This window comes from Typopeltis vanoorti, chromosome 21 (assembly GCF_054136105.1).
Source record: "Typopeltis vanoorti isolate ZY-2024b chromosome 21, IOZ_Tvanoo_1.0, whole genome shotgun sequence".
Lineage (NCBI taxonomy): Eukaryota > Metazoa > Arthropoda > Arachnida > Uropygi > Thelyphonidae > Typopeltis > Typopeltis vanoorti.
In genome coordinates, this window is record NC_143569.1 from 67,057,211 (window position 1) to 67,070,038 (window position 12,828).

General features: G+C 34.7%; 1 protein-coding gene across 5 annotated transcripts in view; it reads left to right on the top strand.

The window, feature by feature from the left end:
- The window catches only part of Lrch (Leucine-rich-repeats and calponin homology domain protein), a 454,905-nt gene that overhangs the window by 321,554 nt on the left and 120,523 nt on the right, over positions 1-12,828 (top strand). For all 5 annotated transcript variants that reach the window (XM_090411096.1, XM_090411095.1, XM_090411098.1 and 2 more), the window contains one exon: positions 4,160-4,297. In XM_090411096.1, the coding sequence (XP_090267222.1) occupies positions 4,160-4,297 (138 nt within the window). The remainder of the gene's footprint in view (positions 1-4,159; positions 4,298-12,828) is intronic.

A 12,828-nucleotide genomic window follows, 5' to 3' on the forward strand; every position in this document is an offset into this window, starting at 1 on the left:
CTCCAACATTATCAGATCTTATATTTCTATCGTCTAAGGTACTTTGTACCATATCAATCCACCTATATCTTGATCTTCCTCTAGGTTGTTTTCCTGCCAACCTGGCAGAGAACACTTGTTTTGCTAATCTTTCCTTGCCCATTCTGTTTAAGTGACCATACCACCTGAGATTAGCTCTGCTAACACATTCCTGGATGCTGACAATGTCAAGTTCTTTCCTAATATCCTCATTTTTAATATGATATTGCCATTGATTCTATCTGTTCATGCCTCCAATCTTTCTCAGGACTCTCATATCTGCAGTCTCTAGTCTTTGGTCAAGTGTTTTACTTCTGACCCAGCTCTCAGATCCATAAGTTAAAACTGGTTTGAACACTGTCTTGTATATAGCTAACTTAGTGTTCAGACTAATTTCTCTCTTATTCCATATGAATTTATTCAGTTGACTTCCTACCATACTGTTGATGCTATTGTCTATGGCAATAGACAACAGCATCAACATACCAGTTATGTTGATGCTGTTGTCTATTTCCATATTTAATTTACCATCTTCACTAAAAATTGTGCCTAAGTAGCCAAAATGTTTTACTTGTTCCACAGGTTCTCCGTTCACAACACAGTTGACATTTTCAATGATTCTACCTATTTTCATTGTCTTTGTCTTTTTATTGCTGACCTTCATACCATATCTATTACAACAGTTATTCAATTTAGTCAGGGAATCTTGCAAACTTGTAGCGGATTTATTTAGAAGTATAACATCATCTGCATAAAGCAAAGAGCTGACATTAACATCTCCAATTCTGATATCATACCAAAAATGCACTAATTTAAAAACAGAAACCATACAAGTATCAAATGACATAGAAGAGGAATGGGAAAATTGAAACAAATCCTGACAAAAGCAGCAACAGAAACTTAGGAATAAAGAGTAAATAGAATAGAAAAGAGGACTACAAAAATTAGGATGAAGAAATAGAAAAGGCATTAAAAGCAAATAAAAAAAAAAAAAAAAAAAGTTACCAGAAATGGCTAAATTCCAAGATAGCAGAAGCAAAAATAGAGTACAGAAGAAACAGTGCAATTGTGAACGAAGTAAGGAATATGAGAAAGAGATGGAACACTTTTGTCACAACTAGTAAAGGTAAAAATACAAACAATAGATTTAGAAAAATAAATTACTTTTTTTCAAAAGAAGGATGAAAATAAAGAAGTAAAGTTTTATACAACAAAGAATAGAGTACAGAAGAAACAGTGCAATTGTGAACGAAGTAAGGAATATGAGAAAGAGATGGAACACTTTTGTCACAACTAGTAAAGGTAAAAATACAAACAATAGATTTAGAAAAATAAATTACTTTTTTTCAAAAGAAGGATGAAAATAAAGAAGTAAAGTTTTATACAACAAAGAATGATGTAACAGAAATATTATGTCAAACTAAGAAATATATATAATAAATAAGATGAAGATAATAGAAAAATGCCAGAAGGCAGTATAAACACAGAACTATATTTGCAGGTGAAAATTTAATGAAATATTTCTGAAATTCTATAGCATGGTCTGAATTCTTGGAAAAACTCCAAACTCAGAAAACTTGGAACAAAAGCACTGGTTATTCCAATTCATAAAAAAAAGAAATAAAGATGACTGCAACAACTATACGGGAATTAGTCTGCTTAATGCAGGTACAGAATATATGTGAACATGAATGATGCACACTATGTGAGATGGTAGATGGTTTCTTGTCCTCTCACTATTCAACTAATGCTGCTGGAGTTCCACAAGGTTCTATTCTCTCACCAACCCTCTTCCTTTTATATATCAATGACCTACTTCAGTTGACCTCTAAACCAATACATAGTTTTGCAGATAATAGCACATTGCTCCTCCCTTTCATTTGATAAACCTTATTCTACACAACTCACCTCGGCCTATAGAGCATCAACCACCACTGCTCTCAATTCTGATATCCAAGCCATCCTCCAATGGGATTCAGATAACCTCATCAATTTGAGTGCTAGTGAAACAGTTCTGTGTTTCACTAGCATTCAAATTGATGCTATTGAATTTCTTCACAAAAAAAAAAAAAAAAAAAAAAAAAAACATTTTCTCCTTGTATTATTTTTGACAGCAATCAAATTTCCAGACAAGATGAGGAGATTTCTCTTCTTGGAATCACGCTGACATCAAGCCTCTCCTAGCATAAACACATAACAAACATTGCATCCTCAGCTTCTAAAAAATTAGGATTTCTCTTTATTAGTTCAAGAAGTTACTTCACTTCTGAACAGCTGTTAACTTTATGCAAGTCACAAATCCACCCAGCTATTGAATACTGCTCTCACATATGAGGTGGGGCTGCTAAAAGCCCTCTCAAAATGCTTGACTCAATACAGAGGAGAGCAGTTAGACTTATTAATGACCCATCTCTTACCAACTCACCCTTCCCACACACACACACACTCTTGCACAGACATTTGGTTTCCACGTCGTGTATTCTGCAAATATTTCCATGGAAAATGTTCATCTGAAATGGCATCAATAATTCCCCCACTCAGTACTAAGTCTGTTGGAACAACTGACTTAGTACTGAGTGGGTACTAAGTCAGTCTGAGTACACCTTGAAACCCACAGAACAAGTTTCTTTTCCTCCTCCTTCACCCTTGCTACTGCTATATTGTGGAACAGTCTTCCCTCTGATGTTTTTCCCAAGGATTACAATATATGGGCTTGTAAATCAAATGTAAACAAGTTTATCCTTTCCTAACCCGCACACTACAACCTCTCATGTATGAGCTCAACATTAAAAAAAAATGAAAAGAAAAAAGAAGTTAAACCTCAAGGAAATCCTGTAGAGACACTTTTTCCAAACCACTTAAGGCCTCCATTAAGCTGGATAGTAGCCTATCACTAGGTGACAGAAATCCTTTATCACCTAAGAAGTGATTACAGACAGTTATCATTGTGGAGGATTCAAATCCATGCCACCTTGATCAAAGCGCAGAGACACTATCAGATTGTTCAGTCAGGTTGTTTTTTTAAATCTTATAATAAAGAAATAATCTTGCTATTGTCATGGCTTAGCATATCAGTTTTGCTTTCTGGTAAATAGGCTTTTACACATGTGAACATATGCCACACTCATGCTCACTCATTCACATTTGGCACCAAGATGCTACAGGTAAAAAGATTTACGGCTGTTTGTATGCAGTCTTCTTCTGTGTGGTTTGAAATTTCAAAAAACCCTTTCAAGATAACAAACATAGCATCAGGTATAAGTACTACTTTATATTAAGTAGAAGGCTTATAAGCCTTCTACTTAATATAAGTACCACTTTTTGCTAGCAGAAAATTTTTTTAAAAATTTTGGATATGAAAAGAACAAAAAAAAAAAACATTTACTGATATTTATGCTTCATAGTTTGATAATGTTTTTGGAATTAGAATAGCAAACCAAATATGCAGTTTATTAAGCATAAATTGATACTAGTAAACAAGATAAATGTACAGGTTGGCCCATAAATCAAAGGGTTTAAACATTTAATAGCTTTATTTTTATTTTTTGTATTTTTTGTTATAATGAAATACGAAACATGGAGATTTTTTTATTGGCCATCCCTGTTTTACAGGATGGCTCATAAGTCATGAAAAGGTTTAAAATTTGTATACCTCATAACTAATTTAAAAAAAAAAAAAAAAAACCACGTTCTATATTTCATTATAACAAAAAAAAATAATTGAAAATAAAAAGTTATTAAATGTTTAAATCCCTTGTGGGCTACCCTGTATATGATGTTTTTAATAAGTTTCATTTAGCAAATATCATAAGAGATGTAGTGAAAATGTACATTTCATTGAATAACTAAGCTTATTTGCATACTAGGTAAACATGAAAAGTTACTGAATATTAGATTTTTAAACGTACTGCACATGTTCCACATCATTGTTAGTATGCTATACCACTGCATGCCCCCCCCCCCCCCCCCAAAAAAAAAAAAAAACATAGCACACATCATTAAATGTTTGGATAATACTCTGCCTTTCCAAAACAAATCTATTCAAAACCTGTTAAACTGTTCTCAGTGTATCTTGACATAGGAGTTTTACATTTTTAAGTGTTCACTTTTTTTAATATTACTATGTTGATATTTACAATAGGTTCTTGAAACAAAGCTGAAGGTTACTCTTCCAGAGGAACTTGGACGAGCTCTAATGGATGGGGTATTTCTCTGTCATCTAGCTAATTATCTTCGCCCTAATTCTGTTGGTTGTATCCACGTGCCTTCTCCAGCAGTGGTATGCAGTTTAATTTAAACAAGATATCTGGTAGATATAGGTTATGTAATGTTTATTTTAGTAGCTTTATATATACACACTGAGAGCAGCCAGTTGATTAGGTATGCTTACTTAATAGTAGGCACTATCCATTGTAGTGCTCAGAGTATCTTATTCAATCACATAGAATCCGTGAAGTGAAAAATATCACAGGGATTTTGGCTGTCCTTGCAGATTTAAATTCAATGCACCAGCTGCCTCAGATGGACTGAAGTAGGTTCCTCATTGTAAGTTGCTCCACCTCATCACACATCAACTGGGTAAAGATCCAGAGACCAAGCAAGCCAACAAAGCATGGTAGTCATCCTCATGCTCTTGGAACCATTTAAAATGTTTTGTTTCTTGTGATATTATTCTGTCTAAAGCAACCTTGACTGGATAGATAAACTTGAAAGTGGATGGATGCACACCTAGTATCAAGAAAAATATACCATTTCACCATCTCATTGTAATGTGCTTCCAACTTGAACATTGATTCATGTTACTATCATCACACCTAGACCATTGTAAATTTCCAGAGTGTCCACTGTAAATATTCCTGCTTGCTGTTTTTACAGCTGCTTCTATTTAGCTAATAGAAGTAGTGTGAGGTTGTCTGCTACTTTACGGATTGATTTTGCTTGACATAGTCCATTGTATTCTGTGTTCCACTAAACTCTTTTAGAGGCAACCATTCAATTTTGCTACCATTTCATCAATTGTAGCTGATCTGTTAGATAGCATACTTCTTGTAGCCCTTCATTGGTCTTTCACATCAACAAACTCTGGCCAGATGTTTTCTGGCTGTTGAATGAACACTTATGTGTGAGCACTTCCAGCAAAGATGGTAATGTCCATGATTCTTGCACTGGTATGTCTGGGTCTAATGATTGTACTGTAAAAAACCTCTGTGATTTTTGTGTCTGTTGCTGACATGTGCACGAAGGCATAGGAACACTTTGGCACTGGGGCAGTTTGCTGAGAGCACCAGTGTGTCAGAAGGATACAAGTGGCAGGATATTTAACCAACTTTTGAAATTGTCACCCTGTAAAAGGTGATTAACTACATTTTTTCAAAGGGTGCTAAATGCCTAGTACACTGTGTGTGTGTGTGCGGGTGCGCATGCGCACACACACAGTTCCTCAGTATTTGCATTCCTGTTTTATAGAGTTTGGAGCAGATATGTCACACTGACCTATCTAGTGAAATAATGTAGGTATGCCTAGTAAACTGATCACTCGCTGTGTGTGCGATTCGTTTTAAAGGAAATATATTTACAGCTTAAATTATTTTAGTTTTGACATTCAATTTTCCTTTTAATTTGTATTTTGTAGCCTATACCACATTAGCACTGTGTGCAGACCAAGGCTCAAATTCTCTCTCTCTTTCATACCTCCATTAAGCAAGATATTATATATGATTACATCTTGCTTACCGGAGGCATGAAGAGAGAGAGAGAGTGAATGAATTTGAGAGTATGTGTGTCTAATAGTTGCTACTATGTCACGAGTGCCACTGAAAACTCATTTAAATATTAATTTATAGTTAGTTTTTTTTTTTTTTTTTTTGGGCACAGTTTGCCTTTTTTCTTATTGTTACCCATCCTAACTCACACCTTGATTGCAGTGCATGAGTTAAAACAGTAAATTAGCTGAATTAATATTTAATTTATGATCTTTAAAAATTCTCTGAGTGAGGAAGTCCATGTCCCTGTTGTGCTCCCTGGGAAGTTCTGTAGGGTACACTCCCCAAGAATGCTAATAGACTGTGAAGAACAATGGACAAATCAGAAGGAGATTCATATCCCAACGGTGATATTTGCGAAAGAATCTTCAGAGGACCAAACCTCTATAAACAACCTGGGCTCAGCTGGCTCCATCTGTGTACCTGGCTAGGGCTTCTGTGTAGGGTTACAAGGAAAATTAAAGGATTCAATCCTCTGACAAAGGAAGCAGCTTTGTCAGTATATTGACACAGAGTTGAAGTCTCATGATGATGACTGTAAAGCTTGTGGTTAGAAAATTGCAGATGACAATACAATTTATTGTGTGCATCTGTAATACTACAGAGCTGGAAGCAAATGGAGAAACTACTGCTCTTTTCTCTCCAGACTAACCAACATGGTGAAGAAATCTACGCAAATGGTCTGAAGTTCGTGCTGTCTCTTAAATGAGACAGGGGTGCAAAGGATCTCCAGGCTCAAAATGGTGTGACCAACCTGGATGTCAGAACCATGTATGAATCAGGTAAGCTAAGAAATGCTATCCAAGAAATGAAAAGACTTGGAATTGGGATTTTAGGAACGAGTAAAGTTAGATGGCCAGGATCAGGCAAAACTCAAGTTGATGACATGAAAATGTATCCACTCTGGAAGTAGTGAAGACAATAATCAAAACACGGTTGGAATAATATTAAACAAAGATGCCAATAAGTCACTGTTGACCTTCATTCCCTACTCAAATAGGATGATGTCATTAAAACTGAAAGGTCAACCAATAGATATCAATCTTATACAGGTCTATGCCCCTACTGCTGACAAGAATGATATCAAGATCGAAGAATTTTATAATCAATTAAAGCAACTAATGAAAAATAGAAAGAAACATGATATTAACATCATGGGTGATTTCACTGCTAAAGTTGGGAAAGATAGAAGTGGATATATAGTTGGCGAACATGGACTGAGAACAAGAAATGAGAGTGGAGGCAGTCTTCATATTCTGCCAAGAAGAGAAACTAATAATCATAAACTCTTGGTTTAAGCTACTATCCTGAAGGCTATATACTTGGCCTATAATTTTCTCCTGATGAAATCAACACTATAACTGCAATTTAAATTTAGAGCTTGAGATTACGCATGGTTAAATGCTATGTATGATCTGTACTGCTGTACAGTGCAGAAACTTGGACTTAAAGACAACATTGATTTTAAAAAAAGAAAACTTGAAGTCTTTGAGATGTGGTTATACAGACAAATGTTAAAAATCCCATGGATAGCAAAAGCGTCCAATCAAGAAGTACTGGAACAAATGGGGGAAATCATATGAACTTTTAGATACCATAAAAAGAAGAAAAACTGCATATCTTGGTCACTTTGCAATGAAAAATATAAGATACTTTTAATTGATTATAAAAGGGAAGATATATAGAAGAAGAGGACAAGGAAGATGAAGAAAATCTTGGCTGGCAGGCATCAGACAGTGAACTGGCATGAGCTCTGCTCTGAGGACCTGTCAGAGTGGCTGAGAATAGTTCAAAATTTATCAAGATGGTTGCTGACCTCTGATAGGAGATGGCACTCGAAGAAGAACATTCTCCGCTTTAATTATTAATGCTGATTAATATTTTCTAATCATTTACAAAATATTTAAATTTAGAAGCACCTCCAGTTAATGCTGGGAATCAGTGAATTAACCAAGGAAAAAAATGAGAGAAAATCCAAAGAAAATTTGACAGGGAAATGAAAAGAGATCTGGATATATAAGGATAGAATTCTCTGAGCTATATAAAATGAGAAAATATGACATCAGTAGAAAATTTTGAGAACAAGTCAACTGAGGATTACATTATAAAACAATCACTTAAAAGCACAATTTGGGATCGACTCTTAGAACAGCAGCCCTGACTCTAGTCTTCTCTGTTGTTAAGTATTGTTAGTCAGTTTTGAGCCGAAGTCGCCACACAACTCTTGTAGACACATAGCTGAGAACCATTTCTGGTGCCTTATTATCTACTCCTCTACCATAGTTACCTGTTTTTTTCCCACATCACTCCTCCATGCTTCAGAAGAGAAGAAGCTATCATCAAAGAAATAAAGAAAAGCAGAAATGAAATGCATCTTCCTATTCATCAAGATATCTCTTTGCCTCCAGATTTCCCATATGGCTTGTGAAATTAACAGATAATGTTCCACAGGACTGGCATAGAAGACTATGGAATTAATTACCAACTACCTGATCAGGAAGTGAATCCCACTAGGCATATAGTAACATTTTGGGAAAATTTGAAGAAAAGTGCAAGCTAATAGTAATTGTAGATACCTGCAGAACTTTTGCTCAGAACACTGACTGGTCATTACTAACGTGTTCCAACATAAAGATGTGCATTAATTCAGATGGCAAGAAGATACAAGAAATAAGAAAAGCCTCCTTGACTGTCACTATCAACAATGACATAGTCAATGAGACTTTTCTTATTTGTTTAAAATACAAGGGTACAAAGGATTTGGAATTGGAAGTAACTATCATTTAGTTTTAAGTAAGATGAAACTGAATATCGCATTGAAAACAACAGTGTGCAAAAAAAAAAAGTTTTAAAAAGAATTAAAGTTGAGCAGCTTTTACAGGTAAACTGTAGACTCAATTATAGAAACAAGAGAAAATAAACAGGTTGAAAACAAGGACCAAAATTTGGAGTCTCAGTGGCAAAATCTGAAGAAAACTTTGATTCAGCTAGGGAGGTATGTAGTGCAGTTGTCTGCAAGGACTGAAAAATGAGAACACCACGGTGCACACAAAATGATAAAGAAGCAGTCCTGGAAATGAAGAAAATGTTCCTAGCAAATAACTCAGCAGGTTCTCTGAAAGAATACAGAGAAAAATGTAAGAAAGCTAAGGTATATGTAAAAGTAGCTAAACAAAAGTCATGGGAATATTTTGGTAAGAATATAAAGGTAAACATCTGGAAGATGGCAAAATGTTCTAGAGGCTATTGAAAACGATTAGAAATTATTATTATTATTTGACACCTCCAGGGAGTCCAAAGACTCATCGAGGGAGGGCACCAGCTCTATAGCTCTGTCTTCATCACTCCACCAACTGACAGCAACTACACTAATGCCATCTACCGCCGACCACCACTAGTATTTCCACAGAAATTCACAAACATCCATGCCCATGGTGGGATTTGAACCTGCAGCCTTTTGGCTGGAGAGTGAATATGCTAACCACTTGGCCAGCCAGGCTGGAAGAATGAAGGAAAGAGTATTGTAAAAGGAATCAAACATAGTAAACATGAATGAAAACTAAAGAAAAAGATTTCCTAGATGACTGGAGCAATTATTTTGAATGACAGTAACAGGACAGTAGCAAAAAATTGTCAAGAGATGCAAACAGGTGTGTACATATCAATGCTTGAGGTAGAAAAGCCATTCAGAAACTGAAACTTGAAATGTGGAAAGGCAGCTGGAGTAGATGATATTCAACCAGGAATGCTGAAGTATGGAGGTATAAAAGTTTGCAGTGGCAACACTGCATAATTCAGGGAGCCTGGTCAAAAGGTCAAATTCCAATGATTTGAGTAGAGCACTCATAGTTCCCATCTATATTTAAAAAAAAAAAAAAAAAAAGTGGTAATAAAGCTGAATGTGAGAATTACAGAGGAATTTCTTTATTCTGCTAGGTTCAGGCCAAATAGATGTTGTCAAGATCAGAATTTCACATTACAACAAATAGTAGAGACATCATGAGGATATCACAAAGATCTGTACTTAAGTTTTGTAGAGTTGGAAAAGACATTCAACAAGGTTCTCAGAGAAGAGCTTTTCAAAATATTACAATTATGTGGGGTAAATGGAACAGTATGTAATATATAGTAAATACAGTAAGTAATAGTCTATATTTAAGTTATATGTCAGCAGTTGTAATTGAAGGAAATACAGGAAGATGGTTTAATGTCCAGATAGTATCCCTCTAGTTGTACTAGTCACTTATACTCCAGAATTATCACCCATCTTTCATCAACTTGACATGCTGTCTCTGGCATCTACTCAATAGCATGGAAGGAAGGTTTCATCCAGCCTGTTTCTGAAAAAGGTGTTATAAGCCAACAAACTATCATCATCTTGTATCAATACTTTAAAATAGAGAATATCAACAACTTTCTTCATTATCTAGAAATCTATCAGTTTATTAGTGATCATCAATGTAGATTCTGCCATTCTTGTTTTACAACAGACCTAACCTTACAATGCACACAACCTTCAGATCTTCTCTTTAATCACATGTCCACACATGGCAATGTTGTGTTACTCTTGAGACTTGTGTTGATATTTAAAAAAAAAAAAAAATCCTCGGAGCTGATTTTAATTAAAATTTTTGTTACGTGCCATTTTCACCAGTATGCAATCTTACAGAATAAAACTACCTTTCAGTTATAAAAGATAGTTGCCACAAACACAGTATCATTGTTTGTTTATAATATGAACTGTGTGAAATGAGTCGTTTCTAAGCAGTTTTAAAATAATATTCTCCAAAAAAATAAACAAATTTTTATTATTCTAATTATCAATTAGAATCAGGAAGATATTTGCCAATTTGATTGGCTAAGTAAACAGGACTTCTACTTGCTGTCCATCAGATCTGGGTTCAAATTCCACTGTTAGATGTTGGATGCTTGTATATTTAGATACTCACCAAATTTCATTACGTGAGACCACACTCTACTTACTTGATGTCTGAAACATTTGGAATAAGTTTCATGCTGTTTCTGGAACATGTTTTCCCAGTTTTCTAATCCTTAGCCTTCCTATTGTACTAATGTATGGAAGGTTTGCAAGCATATGTGGTTGGGATTCATGTAAAAAAAAAAATATATAATTAAAACAGTCCTGAACTAGAAAGTTTGAGAAATAGAGCAATTTATTTTATTTTTTAGACTTGAGTCATATCACAGCAAGGAAGTTCTCTTCCTACTTTATGAAAGTGATGTGTGGACTAATACAATAAAACAGTTAATACTATAGAAACAGAGTTCTGAATTCCATAATTTAAGCATTTTGTTTTGAAAGGTATACTCAGCCTGTTAAATTAACCCATAACAACTGTTGATGTACATACTTTATTATAATTGACACTTCTGGCACTTAGAAAATGATTTTTAAAATTCTCACTTAATAGTGTGCATAATAGTTTTGCTCAAAAGTGATGAAGTAAACACCTGCTCATCACAGGAACTAATCACATTTTATATAATAAAGTGCACTTTCTGAAAAACAAGATTTGAAAATTTGTATTTGTAATAATGTGATAGTAGAGAAAAATACAATTTCAAAAGATTATCTTTCAGTTATAGCACATAATAGGTTATGAGCATTGATAATGCTATAGTATTAAGATTATAGGCAGTAGCGAGAAACGATTGTAGTGAGAAAAGAATTGATAATGCTAAGTATTAAGATTATAGTCAGTAGTGAGAAACGACAAACTCAGAAGTAAAGAAGATAATATTTTGAAGGGGAGAGAGAGAGAGAGCACATGTTATATTTTGTATGATGAACAATTCTTAGGAAGGTCTTTCTTCAGCAACACACACACAATAAACCCAAATATTATGCATTCTCTCTCTCATCTATTAGGTCATCCCAAAAGGAATGCATAGTTTTTTTATACTGTACTTGTTCAAACATGTCTCAGCTTGTCTAAACATGAATTTTTAAAGCTTTATAAGTACTGCTAAGCTGAGGCAGCCTCATTCTAAGGAATTCCACCTAGCAAGAACATCATATATATTTTATTGTTTAAATAAAGCTTTATTACTATGGATGTCACTGAAGAGCACATCATGCTTCATGAGTTTGAAAAAGGCAACAATGCTGCTAACACTGTAAAAAAAAAAAAATGTGCAAGTTTATGGCGATAATGTTTTGAATGTGCCAAGTGCCAGCAATGGTTCCAAAAATTTCAACAAGAGGACTTAAACTCGAAAGACTTCCCTCACTTGCTCTCTCTTGATAATGAGGAAGCCGATATTGCAAGAAATGCCAATGCAACTGTTGAAGATTTAGCAAAAGATCTTAATTCATCATCATCGACCATCCATCGCCATTTGCAAGAACTTGATATAGTGTCTAAGCTTGGCAAGTGGGTTCCTCACGAACTGATGAACAATCAAAGAGAATGCATCAACAACTGCATTGCTCTTCATTCTTGAGAGGTTTATTTTCCATTTTTGAGTTGTGTAATCATCAATGATGAAAAGTGAATACTTTACAAGAATGTTAAGCACTGAAGGCAGTGGGTTCATTCAGGGGAACAGGTTAAACCTCAGCCAAAACAAAACCTTCACTCTCAGAAGTTTGTATTAAGCATTTTGTGGGATATGGCTGGTATTATACACTTTGAGCTCTTTCTACAAAACCAAACAATCACAGCTGGAGTATACTGTGAACAACTTGATCGAGTGAATGAAAAACTGAAAGAAAAGAGATGTTCTCTGGTCAGTCAAAAGGGTGTGGTGTTTCACCTTGATAAATGCATGCCCTTATAGTGCAAGAATACCTGTTCCAAGATTGAGGAACTTGGCTTGGAAAAGCTTCCATATTCTCCTGATCTTGCAAATTCAGATTACCACTTATTACCACTTATTTCGAAATTTAACCAAATTTTTCATTAATGAAAAACTTGGTTAAATTAGCAAGTGATTTATCTTTTATATCCTTTCAAAACTTAATGCTAAAAATGCTGTTACTTTCTGGATGACTTCATGTTTCCTTATGTAGATAAAATCATCATTA